Consider the following 20,319-nt stretch of genomic DNA (forward strand, 5'->3'; position numbering starts at 1 on the left):
TCATATTTTCAATATCAATGCCAAAATTTCACAATTTCTGCCCGGGGAGGCAAACTTTTGAGCACAACTGTGTATATATATATACACACGCACACAAGTAATGTGACTTACAGCGGAACTGTGATAGTGTCAGTTAGCCAGTGTCAGTATGCCTTCCGTACTGACATCTCCAGTGATACTAATCCAGTGATCAGTGCTAATAATATGCACGGTCACTGTACTAATGACACTGGCTGGGAAGATGTCAACATCTGGAGCAATCAAGGGGTTAACTGTGTGCCTAACAAGTGTTACCTGCGTGCTGTTTTTACTAAGGGATGTGATGGTTTTTATATTCTCTGCTTTTCAGGGAGACAAAAACCGCCACAACCCCACTGTCCGTAAAGAGATCTGTGTTGTTCATGGACACAGATCTCTCCCCTGTCTCTCGTTCTGCCGATTGGCGGGTCCTGGCCATGAATCATTGGCCAGGACCCGCTGATCCGCATGTGTGACAGCGTAGCCAGGTCGGTCAGTGCGTGTCCTGTGTATGTGTGTGCGTGTTTTTCTGCGCAGCCAGCCCCGCAATGTAGCAGTAAAACTGCAGTCGGCAAGCGGTTAAGTATAAAAGGGTATCACTGAAAGCCCAAAAGACAGTAAAAACAGAAATGTAATTATAATTTCATCTTACTGACACAATCTGTGGACGATCATCAGTCCATAAACTAGCTTTTCAACAAAGGTTCCTTCTAATGGTGCTAGGGGTCCCTTGAGCAGTGATCACAACCCCTCTTTCTCTGTCAGGAGAAATGTAAAAAAAATAGTTTAAAACAAGTTAATATGACAAATGTTACTATCTATTTATTAAAGCTAGCAGCGTAAGAAATACAAATAGTCAATGATTGAAAGAGTGGAGTTTCACTTTGTCATTTGTGCCCAGAAGGTGATGGGAGTTGGTCAGGAGCTCTAAATAGGATGGAGAGCATTACACCCCTGTATAGTTACATAGTCTGGCTGAAAAAAGACAAAAGCCTATCCAGTTCAACCATTAAAAAAAAAAAATTCTTTGCTATAAGCAAATTGGGGAAGTGATCAGTATTTTTATTTTTTTTTTACACAAAGTAGTACATTGTTACTATGGATGAATTCTGAAGTGTTTCGGGAATATTATCGGCTCGTATTCAGCCAAATGCTTTAGAACTCATTGGACGCTTCACAGTGCAGATGGACAATGACCCAAAGCATACTGCAAAAGCAACCAAAGAAGTGGAATGTTCTGCAATGGCCAAGTCAGTCACCTGACCTGAATCTGATTGAGCATTTCACTTGCTGAAGACAAAACTGAAGGGAAAATGCCCCAAGAACAAGCAGGAACTGAAGACAGTTGCAGTAGAGGCCTGGCAGAGCATCACCAGGGATGAAACCCAGCGTCTGGTGATGTCTATGCGTTCCACACTTCAGGCTGTAATTGACTGCAAAGGATTTGTAACCAAGTATTAAAAAGTGAAAGTTTGATTTATGATTATTATTCTGTCCCATTACTTTTGGTCCCTTAACAAGTGGGAGGCACATATGCAAACTGTTGTAATTCCTACACCGTTCACCTGATTTGGATGTAAATACCCTCAAATTAAAGCTGACAGTCTGCAGTTAAAGCACATCTTGTTCGTTTCATTTCAAATCCATTGTGGTGGTGTATAGAGCCAAAAATGTTAGAATTGTGTCCATGTCCCAATATTTATGGACCTGACTGTATATATACACACACACATATATATATACAGTATATGGTGTTATATATATATATAAATAATTAAAAAGGTAAAATACACATATAAACACAGATATATATATATATATATATATATATATATACACACACACAGTTGTGCTCAAAAGTTTGCGTACCATGGCATTGATATTGAAAATATGACTGATGATGCCAAAAAATGCTCTTTTATTGAAGGATGATGATCATATGAAGCCATTTATCATCAATTAGTTGTTTGGCTTCTTTTTACATCATAATCTTTATAAAGTTCCATTATCTTGTTACGCAGGAATTTTGACAGTTCTTTTTTGATCCCCGTGGCTCAGTATCTATCCTAATCAGTACTTCCACGTAAGAGCTAACAAACCCATTGACTATTTATACACTGATACTAATTGCAATTTAAAAAGCCACAGATGTGCGACATTAACCTCTAATTGGCATTTTAACCCGTGTGTGTGTCACCTTGTGTGTCTGTACCAAGGCCAAACATTCCAGGGGGCAGAGATTCCTTATCCGGGGGGTGGAGACTTTTGATCCGGGGGGCGGAGACTTCTGATCCGGGGGGCGGAGACTTCTGATCCCGGGGGGCGGAGACTTCTGATCCAGGCCATTTTGGTGATTTCTGTTATCATTATGATTTAAAAAGGAGCCAAACAACTATTGGATAATAAATGGCTTCATATGATCATCATCCTTCAATAAAAGAGCATTTTGTGGCATGATCCGTCATATTTTCAATATCAATGCCAAAATTTCACAATTTCTGCCCGGGGAGGCAAACTTTTGAGCACAACTGTGTATATATATATACACACGCACACAAGTAATGTGACTTACAGCGGAACTGTGATAGTGTCAGTTAGCCAGTGTCAGTATGCCTTCCGTACTGACATCTCCAGTGATACTAATCCAGTGATCAGTGCTAATAATATGCACGGTCACTGTACTAATGACACTGGCTGGGAAGATGTCAACATCTGGAGCAATCAAGGGGTTAACTGTGTGCCTAACAAGTGTTACCTGCGTGCTGTTTTTACTAAGGGATGTGATGGTTTTTATATTCTCTGCTTTTCAGGGAGACAAAAACCGCCACAACCCCACTGTCCGTAAAGAGATCTGTGTTGTTCATGGACACAGATCTCTCCCCTGTCTCTCGTTCTGCCGATTGGCGGGTCCTGGCCATGAATCATTGGCCAGGACCCGCTGATCCGCATGTGTGACAGCGTAGCCAGGTCGGTCAGTGCGTGTCCTGTGTATGTGTGTGCGTGTTTTTCTGCGCAGCCAGCCCCGCAATGTAGCAGTAAAACTGCAGTCGGCAAGCGGTTAAGTATAAAAGGGTATCACTGAAAGCCCAAAAGACAGTAAAAACAGAAATGTAATTATAATTTCATCTTACTGACACAATCTGTGGACGATCATCAGTCCATAAACTAGCTTTTCAACAAAGGTTCCTTCTAATGGTGCTAGGGGTCCCTTGAGCAGTGATCACAACCCCTCTTTCTCTGTCAGGAGAAATGTAAAAAAAATAGTTTAAAACAAGTTAATATGACAAATGTTACTATCTATTTATTAAAGCTAGCAGCGTAAGAAATACAAATAGTCAATGATTGAAAGAGTGGAGTTTCACTTTGTCATTTGTGCCCAGAAGGTGATGGGAGTTGGTCAGGAGCTCTAAATAGGATGGAGAGCATTACACCCCTGTATAGTTACATAGTCTGGCTGAAAAAAGACAAAAGCCTATCCAGTTCAACCATTAAAAAAAAAAAATTCTTTGCTATAAGCAAATTGGGGAAGTGATCAGTATTTTTATTTTTTTTTTACACAAAGTAGTACATTGTTACTATGGATGAATTCTGAAGTGTTTCGGGAATATTATCGGCTCGTATTCAGCCAAATGCTTTAGAACTCATTGGACGCTTCACAGTGCAGATGGACAATGACCCAAAGCATACTGCAAAAGCAACCAAAGAAGTGGAATGTTCTGCAATGGCCAAGTCAGTCACCTGACCTGAATCTGATTGAGCATTTCACTTGCTGAAGACAAAACTGAAGGGAAAATGCCCCAAGAACAAGCAGGAACTGAAGACAGTTGCAGTAGAGGCCTGGCAGAGCATCATCAGGGATGAAACCCAGCGTCTGGTGATGTCTATGCGTTCCACACTTCAGGCTGTAATTGACTGCAAAGGATTTGCAACCAAGTATTAAAAAGTGACAGTTTGATTTATGAATATTATTCTGTCCCATTACTTTTGATCCCTTAACAAGTGGGAGGCACATATGCAAACTGTTGTAATTCCTACACCGTTCACCTGATTTGGATGTAAATACCCTCAAATTAAAGCTGACAGTCTGCAGTTAAAGCACATCTTGTTTGTTTCATTTCAAATCCATTGTGGTGGTGTATAGAGCCAAAAATGTTAGAATTGTGTCCATGTCCCAATATTTATGGACCTGACTGTATGTGATATCACTGGGTGGGGGCAGGGATCTGGGGGGCCCCTTGCTAAAAGGGGTTTCCAGATTCAGAAAAGGCCCCCCCCCGTGCAGACCCCCACAACCGCACCCACAGTTGTGGAAATGGAGGCGCTCGCTCGTTCCCCCCCCCCCTTTTCCTGACCTGCTGGGCTGCATGCTCAGATAAGGGTCTTGTATGGATTTTGGGGGAACACAATTAATTTTTTTTTTAATTTTGGAGTCGGGGTTCCCGTCAAAATCCAAACCAGACCCAAAGGGCTTGGTAGAGATGGAGGGGGGGCCCACCTAATTTTTTTTATTATTTTTTAATTGCCAGCAATATTTTTGTTCTTCTTACTTCTTACATTCTTACAACCCCGCTGACAGCTGATGACTCATGAGTTGTTAAGGAATGGGTGGCCGCCGAGTCTAACAACCTATGACAGTGCTGACAGATACCTTGGGCAAGGTTGGGTGGGGCAACTGGTGGAGAGTAAGTTTTGTGACCGGCTAGTAGGTATGGCCTCGAAATTTTAACCCCTGTTGTAGAGCATCTGTGAATATTTTTTGCCCATTTAATCAGAACATTTGCTAGGTCAGGTACTGATGTCGGATGAGAACAATCTATGTTTAACCTCTTCACGCCTAAGGGTAAAACAAATCTAAATGCCTAAGCACAATTTTGCAATGATGACATGAGTTAGTAAAACCGTACCTATCATCACAACTACTTTGTACATCCAGGTGAATTATACCACATTATTTTCCAGGACAAATTGGGCTTTCATTTGGTGGTAATGGATATCTCCTGATTTTTTTTTTAATATCAAAGGAAAACTGGCCCAAAATAGTAAAAAATTAGATTTTAAAAAAGATTTTTTTTTTATTTAGCTGTGTGTTTCTTGTTACTACCATAACCTACCAAAGAACCCAAAATAAATTCTCCAGCTCTTGACAATCACAACGATACCATATATGTGCATGTTACTTGTTGTCTGCACCCGTAGTACAGCTCAGAAACAATAGTGCGCATTTTGTTTTTGTCTTTTTTTTTTTTTTTTTTTTTTACCTAAAACACACCGATATTGACACTGATACCAATATTTTTTTTTTAAATCCGGATCTTTGACCCTGACCCTTTTTTACCTTGACCTTTGACCCTGACCCAAACACTAACCCTGGCACTGAACTAGATCAAACCTTGATCTAGGTATTTTTTTATATTTATTTATCTTTTTTTCTTTTTACAAACTTTTTTTTGCTCTCTATGCCAGGAGTTAGAGAGATACAATGTATCTCTCTTCTCCATTCATAGAGAGAGAAAAAAAACAAAACAAGGGGGCCAGGCTGTACAGTGACTGATCACTGTGATAGCCAATCAGAGGCTATCACAGAGATCATGTGACCCGGAATCGGGAGTCCCAGGTCCCGATCGTTAGAACAGGACCCGGACACCGCGGTCTCTGTGCTGACAGCGCGCTGTGCGGTGCGCTCCCAGCACAAAAACAGGTATGCAAATATGCGGACCCAAGGAAAAAAGCTCTGTTCTGTGAGGCCGCATATTTGTGTTACGTTGGCGTCAAGGGGTTAATCGAGCAGCACAGACGTCAACAGGTGTTGAAAAAAGGCAATACTGCCGCCTACCGAATGCTTGTTTTTTTCTTTTTGGAATGGGAATACCACACTGCAACTGTAATCCCAGCATTTCCCTCGCTGTTGTGGCATGGCCTCATTCACTTGAACGAGTTGCCTTTGGTGGCAGTACTGCCCGCTGAATGTGAAAGGGGTGGATCATTTTTGTTGCAACGAGAAGCAGAGCACCATAGCTATGGCTTGTCAACGATCTTGCAGCCTAAGGGTTGGGGGACTGCATCTCAACCACCTATATTTAATCACTTCCAGTCCGGACGCTTTCACCCCCTTCCAGTCCGGACGCTTTCCCCCCCCTTCCAGTCCGGACGCTTTCCCCCCCCTTCCAGTCCGGACGCTTTCCCCCCCTTCCAGTCCGGACGCTTTCCCCCCCTTCCAGTTCGGACGCTTTCACCCCCTTCCAGTCCGGACGCTTTCCCCCCCCTTCCAGTTCGAACGCTTTCACCCCCTTCCAGTTCGAACGCTTTCCCCCCCTTCCAGTCCGGACGCTTTCACCCCCTTCCAGTCCGGACGCTTTCACTCCCCTTCCAGTTCGGACGCTTTCACCCCCTTCCAGTCCGGACGCTTTCCCCCCCTTCCAGTCCGGACGCTTTCCCCCCCTTCCAGTTCGGACGCTTTCACCCCCTTCCAGTCCGGACGCTTTCCCCCCCCTTCCAGTTCGAACGCTTTCACCCCCTTCCAGTTCGAACGCTTTCCCCCCCTTCCAGTCCGGACGCTTTCCCCCCCTTTCCAGTTCGGACGCTTTCCCCCCCTTCCAGTCCGGACGCTTTCACTCCCCTTCCAGTTCAGACGCTTTCCCCCCCTTCCAGTCCGGACGCTTTCACCCCCTTCCAGTCCGGACGCTTTCCCCCCCCTTCCAGTTCGGACGCTTTCACCCCCTTTCCAGTCCGGACGCTTTCACCCCCTTCCAGTCCGGACGCTTTCCCCCCCTTTCCAGTTCGGACGCTTTCCCCCCCTTCCAGTCCGGACGCTTTCCCCCCCTTCCAGTCCGGACGCTTTCACCCCCTTCCAGTCCGGACGCTTTCCCCCCCCTTCCAGTTCGGACGCTTTCCCCCCCTTCCAGTCCGGACGCTTTCACTCCCCTTCCAGTTCGGACGCTTTCCCCCCCTTCCAGTCCGGACGCTTTCACCCCCTTCCAGTCCGGACGCTTTCCCCCCCCTTCCAGTTCGGACGCTTTCGCCCCCCTTCCAGTCCAGACGCTTTCGCCCCCCTTCCAGTCCGGACGCTTTCCCCCCCCCCTTCCAGTCCGGACGCTTTCCCCCCCCCTTCCAGTCCGGACGCTTTCCCCCCCTTCCAGTCCGGACGCTTTCCCCCCCCTTCCAGTTCGGACGCTTTCACCCCCTTCCAGTCCGGACGCTTTCACCCCCTTCCAGTTCGGACGCTTTCACCCCCTTCCAGTTCGGACGCTTTCACCCCCTTCCAGTTCGGACGCTTTCACCCCCTTCCAGTTCGGACGCTTTCCCCCCTTTCCAGTCCGGACGCTTTCACCCCCTTCCAGTCCGGACGCTTTCACCCCCTTCCAGTTCGGACGCTTTCACCCCCTTCCAGTCCGGACGCTTTACCCCCCTTCCAGTCCGGACGCTTCCCCCCCCCTTCCAGTCCGGACACTTTCCCCCCCTTCCTGCCCAGGCCAATTTTCAGCTTTCAGCGCTATCACACTTTGAGTGACAATTACTCATGCAATACTGTACCCATATGAAATATTTTTTTTTTTTTTTTTTTTGTTAGAAAGATAGAGCTTTCGTTTGGTGTTATTTGATCAGCACTGGGTTTTTTATTTTTTGCTATATAAAATGAAAAAAGACCAAATATTTAAAAAAAAACTTTTTTTGCTTAGGTTTTGTTTTAAAATTTAGCAAATAAATATTTTTTTTTCTTCATAAATTTAGGCCAAAATATATTCTGCTACATTTCTGTGGTAAAAATAACCCAAATCAGTGTATATTATTTAGTCTGCGTGAAAGCTATAGAGTATACAAACTATGGGATATATATCTGATAATTGAACAGTTGAGACCCTAAAATGCTGGACGCTGGTATGACAGTGATCAGAACACTGGTATGGAGCATGCTGGTGATCACAACGCTGGTATAGAGTATGGTGGTGATCTGGACGCTGGTATGAGGCATGGCGGTGATCAGGATGCTGGTATGGGGTATGGTGGTGATCAGGATGCTGGTATGGGGTATGGTGGTGATCAGGATGCTGGTATGGGGTATGGTGGTGATCAGGATGCTGGTATGGGGTATGGTGGTGATCAGGATGCTGGTATGGGGTATGGCGGTGATCAGGATGCTGGTATGGGGTATGGCGGTGATCAGGATGCTGGTATGGGGTATGGAGGTGATCAGGATGCTGGTATGGGGTATGGCAGTGATCAGGATGCTGGTATGGAGTATGGTGGTGATCAGGATGTTGGTATGGGGTATGGTGGTGATCAGGACGTTGGTATGGGGTATGGTGGTGATGAGGACGCTGGTATGGGGTATGGCGGTGATCAGGATGCTGGTATGGGGTGTGGCGGTGATCTGGACGCTGGTATGAGGCATGGTGGTGATCAGGATGCTGGTATGGGGTATGGTGGTGATCAGGACACTGGTATGGGGTATGGCGGTGATCAGGATGCTGGTATGGGGTATGGTGGTGATCAGGATGCTGGTATGGGGTATGGAGGTGATCAGGATGCTGGTATGGGGTATGGAGGTGATCAGGATGCTGGTATGGGGTATGGAGGTGATCAGGATGCTGGTATGGGGTATGGCAGTGATCAGGATGCTGGTATGGAGTATGGCGGTGATCAGGATGTTGGTATGGGGTATGGTGGTGATCAGGACGTTGGTATGGGGTATGGTGGTGATGAGGACGCTGGTATGGGGTATGGCGGTGATCAGGATGCTGGTATGGGGTGTGGCGGTGATCTGGACGCTGGTATGAGGCATGGTGGTGATCAGGATGCTGGTATGGGGTATGGTGGTGATCAGGATGCTGGTATGGGGTATGGCGGTGATCGGGATGCTGGTATGGGGTATGGCGGTGATCAGGATGCTGGCATGGTGGTGATCAGAACACTGGTATAGAGTATGGCAGTGATCAGGATGCTGGTATAGAGTATGGTGGTGATCAGGATGCTGGTATGGAGTATGGCGGTGATCTGGACGCTGGTATGAGGCATGGTGGTGATCAGGATGCTGGTATGGGGTATGGTGGTGATGAGGACGCTGGTATGGGGTATGGCGGTGATCAGGATGCTGGTATGGGGTGTGGCGGTGATCTGGACGCTGGTATGAGGCATGGTGGTGATCAGGATGCTGGTATGGGGTATGGCGGTGATCGGGATGCTGGCATGGTGGTGATCAGAACACTGGTATAGAGTATGGCAGTGATCAGGATGCTGGTATAGAGTATGGTGGTGATCAGGATGCTGGTATGGAGTATGGTGGTGATCAGGATGCTGGTATGGGGTATGGTGGTGATCAGGATGCTGGTATAGAGTATGGTGGTGATCAGGATGCTGGTATGGGCTATGGTGGTGATCAGGACGCTGGTATGGGGTATGGCGGTGATCAGGATGCTGGTATGGGGCATAGCGGTGATCAGGACGCTGGTATGGGATATGGCGGTGATCAGGACGTTGGTATGGGGTATGGCGGTGATCAGGACGCTGGTATTGGGTATGGCGGTGATCAGGACGCTGGTATGGGGTATGGCGGTGATCAGGACGCTGGTATGGGGTATGGCGGTGATCAGGACGCTGGTATGGAGTATGGCGGTGATCGGGACGCTGGTATGGAGTATGGCGGTGATCGGGACGCTGGTATGAGGCATGGCGGTGATCGGGACGCTGGTATGAGGCATGGTGGTGATCAGGATGCTGGTATGGGATATGGCGGTGATCAGGACGCTGGTATGGGGCATGGTGGTGATCGGGATGCTGGTATGGGGCATGGCGGTGATCGGGATGCTGGTATGGCGGTGATCAGGGTGCTGGTATGGGGTATGGCGGTGATCAGGACGCTGGTATGCAGTATATATAAGAAATAATGAGGTAATGCCTGATATAGGCATACATCCCTAAATATTGCACAAAACAAAGAAAAACTTCCCACTGGGACTTTAAAGGCACCAATACATAAATTAAATAGTTCATATTGATCTTTATTTTAGATCACATTAAATAGGTCAGACATTTAGAATAGCATGTTGAAAAATCTTCACCAGACATCACCATCATATCATGTTGACAGATTATGGAGTTTATTATGCAAATCCAACACGTTTCAGAGTAAACTCCTTCCTCAGGGAAATGAAAACTCTGCAGAGTTTTCTTTGCCCTGAGGAAGGAGTTAGTTTACTCTGAAATGTGTCGGATTTGCATCCGGTGATCAGGACGCTGGTATGGGGCGTGGCGGTGATCAGGACGCTGGTATGGGGCGTGGCGGTGATCAGGACGCTGGTATGGGGCGTGGCGTGATCACAACGCTGGTATGGCATATGGGGTAATCAGCATGCTGGTATGAGACATGGGTGATCAGGGCGCTGGTATGGGCATGGCGAAGATCAGGACGCTGGCATGGGGCACGGCGGAGATCAGGGCGCTGGCATGGGGCACGGCGGAGATCAGGGCGCTGGCATGGGGCACGGCGGAGATCAGGGCGCTGGCATGGGGCACGGCGGAGATCAGGGCGCTGGCATGGGGCACGGCGGAGATCAGGGCGCTGGCATGGGGCACGGCGGAGATCAGGGCGCTGGCATGGGGCACGGCGGAGATCAGGACGCTGGTATGCGGCATGGCAGTGATCAGGATACTGCTACAGCATTTGGGTGATCAGGATGCTGGTATGGGGCATGGCGGTGATCAGGACGCTGGTATGGGGCATGGCGGTGATCAGGATACTGCTACGGCATTTGGGTGATCAGGATGCTGGTATGGGGTATGGCGGTGATCAGGATACTGCTACAGCATTTGGGTGATCAGGACGCTGGTACGGGGCATGGCGGTGATCAGGACGCTGGTACGGGGCATGGCGGTGATCAGGACGCTGGTGTGGGGCATGGCGGTGATCAGGACGCTGGTGTGGGGCATGGCGGTGATCAGGACGCTGGTACGGGGCATGGCGGTGATCAGGACGCTGGTGTGGGGCATGGCGGTGATCAGGACGCTGGTGTGGGGCATGGCGGTGATCAGGACGCTGGTGTGGGGCATGGCAGTGATCAGGACGCTGGTATGGGGCATGGCGGTGAACAGGATGCTGCTATGGCATTTGGGGTGATCAGGACGCTGGTATGGGGTATGGTGGTGATCAGGATGTTGGTATGGGGTACGGGGGTGATCAGGATGCTGGTATGGGCTATGGTGGTGATCAGGATGTTGGTATGGGGTATGGCGGTGATCAGGATGCTGGTATGGGGTATGGCGGTGATCAGGATGCTGGTATGGGGTATGGCGGTGATCAGGATGCTGGTATGGGGTATGGCGGTGATCAGGATGCTGGTATGGGGTATGGCGGTGATGAGGATGCTGGTATGGCATTTGGGGTGATCAGGATGCTTGTATGGGGTATGGCGGTGGGCAGTGATTAGGGTGTTGGTATTGCGTATGGCGGTCATCAGGATATTGGTATGGTGTATGGAGGTGTTTTTCTGCATTTTTCTCACCTACTACTGGTACAAGGCAAGGGAAGGACAGAGGAATAGAAAACAAACATGTTATACAGTGATTTTGCACACAGCAGCCCGGATCCTCCTCTTTTTGGGTCCCACGCAGGTTCTCCTGCCCCTCCTTCCTGTCGGGTGCCCCCACAGCAAGCAGCTTGCTCTGGGGGTACCCACTGCTCTGTGTGTCCATTCACACACAGAACCTCGGCTCGGCCCCCTCTCTCATTTCATTGGCTCACTGGCTGTGACTCACAGCAGTGGGAGCCAATGGCTCCCGCTTCTGTCTCAGTCAATGAAAAGAGGGAGTCCTGGGATAGCTGAGACTCCAGTGAACGTCGCTGGATCAAGAGGGGGCTTAGGTGAGTATTAGGGGGGGATGCTGTACAGATTTTTTACCTTCATTCATAGAATGCATGAAGGTAAAAAACCTTGAGCCTTTAGAATCACTTTAAGACCCTTTTCACACTGACGGTCCAATCAGGTCCATCTGTCAGTTTTTCAGGCAGACCCAATCAGACCATCCATAGCTCTCTATGGAGCGGCGGGTGTCAACAGACATGTGTCCGCTGAAATCCACCAGCATCCGATCTGAAAAAAAAAACAGACAGATGGAGATCCGTTACCCTTCCCCAGCAGATCGGATGACAGCCAGGTGGAAACGGACAGGCGGTCTGTTTCCATTCAACTGCCCCATAGAAAACAGCGAGCTGTGTCTATGTCCGCTCTGCATCAGCGGAGCGTACACAGACCTGTCATCCGCCTGCTCAGTGGGGATCAGGGGAGAGATCCCCCCGCTGTGCAAGTGGACCTGCTGACGGGTCCGACCCATCTGAAAAGGGCCTAACGCAAGGAATGCATTAAGGTGAAAAAACGTTTTTAGCTTTAATATCACTTTAAAGTTACGGAGACTTACGGGACGCCCAGCAACAGCACAATGGCAGCTGAAGGCATCCAGTGCATCCTTGCAAAGATTCAATCAACTGTACAAATACAGGACAACCCCCCCCCCAGCCTAAACTAGCCAGTGCAGCAAGGTGCACATGGAAGGGCAATGTACATCACAAAGGATTTCCCAGCACACTTATCAGCCAGCCTGCAAAAAAAAAAAAAAAAAAAAAATTGACCCCGTCTAACAATTCACATTAAAAACAGAGGGTTTTGTTTGCACACATTTGCAAATGTATGCGTAAGCCGCAGTGCCAACGTCAAGGCTCCTCTGTGTACTGCGGTCCTAACTCTATAGTTTTTAGAGTGTCCAATTTTGGAGCACATATAGCAGTGGGTTGATAAGGGCAGGTTTGTCAGGAGGGAGCCCACCCCTCCTTAAAGTGTTAATAAAGTAAAAAAAGAAAAATTTAAATAACAAACATGTTATACTCACCTGCTCTGTAATGCTTTTGCATAGAGCGGCCTTGTTCCTGGGTCCAACTGAGGCACTTCTGGATCCTCCTCTTCTTTGTGTGTCCCCATAGCAAACCATTTGCTATGGAGGCACACAGTGTCTGCACGCTCCCAAGCTGCGCTCCATAGACTTACACAGCGGGACTTAGCCCCCCACCACCACCACTTTCTCCTCACTGCATTTGATTGACAGCAGCATTGGCTCCCGCTGCTGCTCGAGTGCTGTGTGAAGAGGAAGAGAGGGGAGAAGAGATGCAGCCGTGCACAGTGCTGGATCTCTTCTCCCCTCTGTCCTCCCCTTGCCCTGTGTGAATGGGAAGAGAGGGATAGAAAACATTTTTTTTACCTTAAGGCCACTTTTACACTGACGGTCCGATTGGGTCAGTCTTTCAGGCGGGCCCGATTGGACCATCCATAGCTCTCTATGGAGCAGCTGGTATCGTCAGACATGTGTCCGCTGACACCCGCCGGCATCTGATCAGATCCTGTATGCTAAAAACAGACAGATGGAGATCTGTTCTCCATGCGTATGGAGGATCGGATGACAGTCGGGTGGAAACAGACAGGCGCCCCATAGAAAACAGCGGGCTGTGTTTCTGTCTGCTCTGCATCAGCAGAGCAGACACCGACCTGTCATCCTCTTGCTCAGCGGGGATCAGTGCAGAGATCCCCCCGCTAAGCAAGCGGGTCCGCCCCGTCTGAAAGGGGCCTAAAGCAAGAAATGCATTATGGTAAAAAATCGTTTTTTAACGTTTTTACACAGACGCACGGGACGCCCAGCAAGAGCACAATGGCAGCCGAAGGCATATAGTGTGTCCTTGCATCAGATTCAACCAACTGTACAAAAAAGTGACAACCACCCCATAACTAGCCAGTGCAGCAAGGTGCACATGGAAGGGCAATGTACATCACAAAAGGATTTCCCAGCACACTTACCAGCCAGCCTGCAAATAAAAAAAAATTATAAAAAATAATTGACCCCGTCTAACAATTCACATTAAAAACAGAGGGTTTTGTTTGCACACATTTGCAAATATATTTCCACATGAACTCACAAGAAAAATATATTTTAAATATATTTTAAAAATATTCCTTCTAAATATATTTACATATATTTGAAATACTACAATTCTGGTATATATATATATATACACACACACATACAGTTGTGTTCAAAATACTAGCAGTCAGACATCACTAACCGGATCAATCACTGTTTTTGGTGGAAATGATATTTCTACATGGCAAATAATTTCCTAGCAGGTGTAGTAGAGTCATAGAAATCCAACAGACCCAACAGTCATGACATGCATGCTGCTGATTCTGTGTCATTGAATCACTCATTGAAAGGGGCGTGTTCAAAATAATAGCAGTGTGGAGTTCTATTAGTGAGGTCATTCATTCTTTGATAAACAGGTGGCAATTATTGCCCTTATTTAAGGAAGGAAGGCAGCAAATGTTGGACATGCTGGTTACAGTGCATTTCTCTCTGAAATTATGAGGAAAATGGGTCGTTCCAGACATTGTTCAGAAGAACAGCGTACCTTGATTAAAAAGTTGATTGGAGAGGGGAAAACATATAAAGAAGTGCAGAAAATGATCGGCTGCTCAGCTAAAATGATGGCAAATGCTTTAAAATGGCAACCAAAACCTGAAAGACGTGGAAGAGAGCGAAAAACTACCATTGAAATGGATAGCAGAATAGCCAAAATGGCGCAGACTCAGCCAACAATCAGCTCCAGGAAGATGAAAGAAGGTGTGACGTTCCCTGTGAGGACTGTTACAATTAGAAGACGCCTATGTGAAGCCAAGCTATCTGCAAGAAGTCCCCGCAAAGTCCCACTGTTGGGAAAAAGACGTGTGCTGAAGAGGTTACAATCTGCCAAAGAGCACATTGACCGGCCTAAAGAGAAATGGGGCAACATTTTGTGGACTGATGGAAGTAAGATTGTTCTTTTTGGGTCTAGTGGCCGGAGACAGTTTGTCAGACGACCACCAAACACTGAATTCAAGCCACAGTACACTGTGAAGACAGTGAAGCATGGTGGTGCAAGCATCATGATATGGGGATGTTTCTCATACTACGGTGTTGGGCCTATTTATCTCATACCAGGGATCATGGATCAGTTTGAAGACATCAGAATACTTGAAGAGGTCATGCTGCCTTATGCTGAAGAGGAAATGCCCTTGAAATGGGTGTTCCAACAAGACAACGACCCCAAACACACCAGTAAACGTGCAACATCTTGGTTCCAGACCAACAAGATGGACGTTATGGAGTGGCCAGCCCAATCCCCGGATCTTAATCCAATAGAAAACTTGTGGGGTGACATCCAAAATGCAATTTTTGAGGCAAAACCAAGAAATAGAGAAGAACTGTGGAATGTGGTCCAATCATCCTGGGCTGGAATACCTGATCACAGGGGCCAGAAGTTGGGGGACTCCATGCAACACAGATGTACAGCAGTTCTCAGAAACAGTGCGACTACAACCAAATATTCATGAAGTCATTCAAAGGAAAGCAAATTCTTCAAACATTTCTCAGTTTATATAGTGAATGTTTGAGTTTGTAAAGAAGAATACAAACACTGCTATTTTTTTGAACCGTCTAATATTCACTTTTCTTCCATTTTTTTAGAGGAACAACACAAATTTGATGTATTTTTCTTCATGTTGTGATTTGGAATAGAATGTGTCGTGTTCCCAATGCATTTGTGTGGATGGAAATAAAAGCTATTAGAAGGATTTTCAGCTTTATTCACTTTTTTCAACACACTGCTATTATTTTGAACACAACTGCGCACGCGCACACACACTTGAAATGCATTTGTTACAAATTATCTGAAAAATATTTGTAAAAATACATTTTCAAATAGACTGTATGTCTTTAAAAATACATTTAATCTACATTTTTGGAATGCATTTGCAAATATATGGTAAAATGATGTTAAAAAAAATCTGAAGAATATGTTTTAGAAAAAAAATATTTTTCATTTATTTTGTAATATATAAAAAACGCATTTCAACATGCAGTGTGTATAGATTTTAAAATATATTGAATATGGCCAAAATTGTAGTATTTCAAATATATATCTGACGAGAATATTTCAAATATATTTTTCTTGCATGTGGGAATGCAGCAAACTGCGCTAGAATTATAAAATTGGTGCCGCTCTGACACATTGGCAACCCACCACTGAGACAAGGACTCCATACATCACATGAGTAGACCATGACCTGCAGTTTGGAAAAGGTAAGTATAATTCCGAGGGGGAGAGGGAACAAAAAAAAAAAAGAAGGGGTGGGGGAGCTCTGAGTTGGGCTTTAACCACTTACCCTCCAGAGGATTTACCCCCCTTCCTGACCGGGCCATTTTTTCTGTTACGGCGCTGTGTTACTTTAGCTGACAATTGCGCCATCATGCAACGCTGCACCCAACTACAATTTGTGTCCTGTTTTTCGCACAAATAGAGCTTTCTTTCGCTGGTATTTGATTGCCTGTGCTTTTTTTTATTTCTTGCACTATAAACAAAAAAAGACTGACAATTTTGAGGAAAAAAACAATATTTTTGACTTTTTGGTATAAAACATGTCCAGTAAAAATAAAAAAAATAAAATAAAAAATTTTTCATACATTTAGGCCAAAATGTATTCTGCTTCGTGTCTTTGCTTAAAAAAAAATCCCAATACGTGTCAAATAATTGGTTTACGTGAAAGTTATACCGTCTACAAATGGCGGTATAGATAATGGAATTTTTTTTTTAATACCAGTAATGGCGGCGATCAGTGACTTACAGCAGGACTGCAGCGGACATTCTGACACTGGGGGGGGGGGACAGACATTCACTGACATCCCCTGTGACACCAATACAGTGATCAGTGCTAATAAAACGCACTGACACTGTACTAATGGCACTGGGCAGGAAGGGGTTAACATCTGGGGTGATCAAAGGGTTACCTGTGTGTTTTACTGTGTAATCACACTGCTTTGCATGGCTCTGCATAGCAGAGCCATGCAAAGCAGTGTGCAGGAGCTGACAGGGGAGAGATCTGTATTGATTACATACAGGTCTCTCCCCCGTCAGTGATATTTGGCGATCACCGGGTGCTGGTGGCGAATCACTGGCCAGGACCCAGTGATTGACAGCCGAGGCCACCAATGGCAACACGGGTAGGGCTTGTGCCTGTGCCCCCTACCCAGAAATGCAAAACCACGTATATATATATATGATTTTGTGCAGCCCTGCAGCAGTATTTCGGCTATAGGGCGGCGGGAAAGCGATTAATGTTGTGTACTTTCCTGAGCACCTCAGGAGCCCAAAACACAGCAAATGGCCACATAACGAAGTGGAAGTATTCTGTGCTTGAGAAAAAAAATCTTGTTTGGTGTCTTCAAGTGTCTAACCTTTATCTGGAGGATTTAGCACTTTAACCTCTTGCCGTCCGCCTGCTGTTTTTAAACGGCAGGGCGGTGGCACTCCAGGGGCGGGTTGCCGTTCATAAACGGCACCCGCTATTTCTAGTTGTGCGCACTCCCTGGGAGCGCGCAGCACCGCTGTCCGATGCCCGCTGTGTCCTCCGGACACAGTGAAACACCGATCGTCGGACGGGACCTCTGTACGAGGTCCCGATCATGTGATCACTGATTGGCCAATCAGTGATCACATGCAAAGTAGTAAGCAAGATGTCACTTGTGACATCATTGCTTACTACGTGTGAAATCTGTGAATGATCACAGAGGTCACATGGTACAGGGCTATTCACAACAGCCTTGTACCATGTGACAAGCGGTGACCAATCACAGCTCACACATTATTTCTCAATGACTGCAAGAATGCAGACAGAGAGAAAGAGAAATGATTGCTTTTACATCCTATATGGGTTTAAAAGCAATCACTGTAAAAAAAAAAAAATCTTCATCACCCCCCCACAAGTAGTACAGTGTCACCATGGTGACCCCACACTGCTAGGGTGACAGTATGTAAAAAAAAACATAAAAAAAACAAATGTAAATAATAATATAAAAAAATAAAATAAAAAATGTAAAAAAAAATGTTTAAAAATTATAATTTTTGGTTATAAACTAACTTGGCATTTTTTATTTTTTTTTACTAAAAAGATAACGGAATAAAAAATTTGGCCAAGATTTATGATGAAAAATTTTTATTTGCAAAATTGTATAAGAAAAACACTTTTTTAAACATTTTTGGACTTTTTCATTTATATAGCAAAAAAAATTAAAATCCCAGCGGTGAATAAATACCACCAAAATAAAGCTTTATCTGTCTAAAAAAAAAAAGGTAAAAAATTCATATTTGTACAGTGTCGCATGACCGCGCAATTGTCATTCAAATTGTGATAGTGCTGAAAGCTGAAAATTGCCCTGGACAGAAAGCGGGTGAAAGTGTCCGGACTGGAAGGAGGTGAAAGTGTCCGGACTGGAAGGGGGGGAAAGTGTTTGGACTGGAAGGGGGGAAAAGTGTCCGGACTGGAAGGGGGGGAAAGTGTTTGGACTGGAAGGGGGGGAAAGTGTCCGGACTGGAAGGGGGGGAAAGTGTCCGGACTGGAAGGGGGGGAAAGTGTTTGGACTGGAAGGAGGTGAAAGTGTCCGGACTGGAAGGGGGGGGAAAGTGTCCGGACTGGAAGGGGGGGTGAAAGTGTTCGGACTGGAAGGGGGGTGAAAGTGTTCGGACTGGAAGGGGGTGAAAGTGTCCGGACTGGAAAGGGGGGGGAAGCGTCCGGACAGGAAGGGGGGGAAAGTGTCCGGACAGGAAGGGGGGGAAAGTGTCTGGACAGGAAGGGGGGGAAAGTGTCCGGACAGGAAGGGGGGGAAAGCGTCCGGACTGGAAGGGGGGGAAAGTGTCCGGACTGGAAGGGGGGGAAAGTGTCCGGACTGGAAGGGGGGGAAGTGTCCGGACTGGAAGGGGGGGAAAGTGTCCGGACTGGAAGGGGGGGAAAGTGTCCGGACTGGAAGTGGTTAAAAAAAAAAGTCCTGCACAGTGGTTTTTTTTGGCTTGCGCTCCCCAGGGATAAAACGCACCATGCTCCCCCCCCCCCAGCCAGCCGATTACATCTGTGTAACATCTCCACCAGCTCCTGGTCTAAGAGAACACAATGATCAGTCACCAAAGATGGGGGAGGGGTTCTATAGTTGCACTGTATAGAAGAGAGGAAGGGGCTCTATAGTTATACTGTATAGAGGTGGGGGAGGGGTTCTTTAGTTGTATACATAGATGGGGGGAGGGGTTCTATAGCTACACTGTATAGAGTACTATACAGAGGTAGGGGAGAAGTTGTATAGTTCTATACAGAGGTGAAGGTGGGGGGGGGGGTTCTATAGATACACTGTATAGAGGTGGGGGAGGGGTTCTATGGTTGCACTGTATAGAAGTGAGGAAGAGGTTCAATACTTGTACTGTATAGGAGGTGGGGGAGGGATTCTATAGTTGCACTGCATATAGGTGGGGGAGGGATTCTATAGTTGCACTGCATATAGGTGGGGGAGGGGTTCTATAGTTCCACTGTACAAATGTAGGGGGAGGGATTCTATAGTTCCACTGTATAGATGTGCGGGGAGGGGTTCTATAGTTGCACTGTATAGAGTTGGGGGAGGGGTTCTATGGTTGCACTGTATATAGTGGGGGGAGGGGTTCTATGGTTGCAGTGTATAAAGTGGGGGGTTCTATAGTTACACTGTATAGAGTAGGGGGAGGGGTTCTATAGTTACACTGTATAGAGTGGGGGGGGGAGAGGGATTCTATGGTTGCACTGTATAGGAGGTGGGTGGAGGTTCTATAGTTACACTGTATTTAGATAGGGGAGGGGTTGTATAGTTTTATACAGAGGTGGGGGAGGTGTTCTATAGATACACTTTATAGAGATTGGGGGAGGGGTTGTATAGTTGTTCTGTATACAGATGGGGGAGGAGTTGTATAGTTCTATACAGAGATGGGGGAGGTGTTCTGTATCATCCTATTAGAGGACACTATCTCTGTCAGTGTCTCTGGGAATGTCAGGACCTATAAAGCAGAATTCCCCTCCAGGACACAACATCCGGGGACTCCTCCCCCTCCTGGGTCATGTGGTAATGCTGAGACTAGTAGTTCCTCAGCAGTCCGGTGGGAGGTGTTAGCCCCGCCTCTCACTCTGGTCCCGGTTGGGCTCCCTCCTCCTTGCTGAGCCATGATTGGATGTCCGCTCACACCCGCCTCCATTCCCATCCCCCCACTTCCTTGTTTACATAATTATTCACTAACAGGAAAGGCGGGGACAGGAAGTCACGAGACCGGAAGTGACCTCACCATTTGCCCGCAGACATCTTTGTGGAGGGCTGGTGCTGCTTCCTTCGCCTCCAACGTCTCATAAATAGTCATTTAACTCAGTTTGTGGAGTCGGCAGTAATGTG

General features: G+C 46.7%; 1 protein-coding gene across 3 annotated transcripts in view; it reads right to left on the minus strand.

Moving 5' to 3' along the window:
• The window catches only part of LOC149467314 (uncharacterized), a 69,689-nt gene extending 68,657 nt beyond the window's left edge, over nt 1–1,032 (minus strand). For 2 of the 3 annotated variants that reach the window (XR_016311970.1, XM_089671978.1), the window contains exon 1: nt 675–1,032. Coding sequence is in view for 1 of the 3 variants with exons in the window: in XM_089671978.1 (XP_089528104.1) it covers nt 675–693 (19 nt within the window). In the remaining 2 variants the exon portion in view is untranslated. Of the gene's footprint in view, nt 1–670 lie in introns of all 3 variants that reach the window. The other variant, XR_016311971.1, reaches the window with a different exon arrangement.
• Between the last annotated feature and the right edge of the window lie 19,287 nt (nt 1,033–20,319).

This window comes from Staurois parvus, unplaced genomic scaffold (assembly GCF_062004578.1).
Source record: "Staurois parvus isolate SC_StPar_1 unplaced genomic scaffold, SC_StPar_1.0 ptg000116l, whole genome shotgun sequence".
Lineage (NCBI taxonomy): Eukaryota > Metazoa > Chordata > Amphibia > Anura > Ranidae > Staurois > Staurois parvus.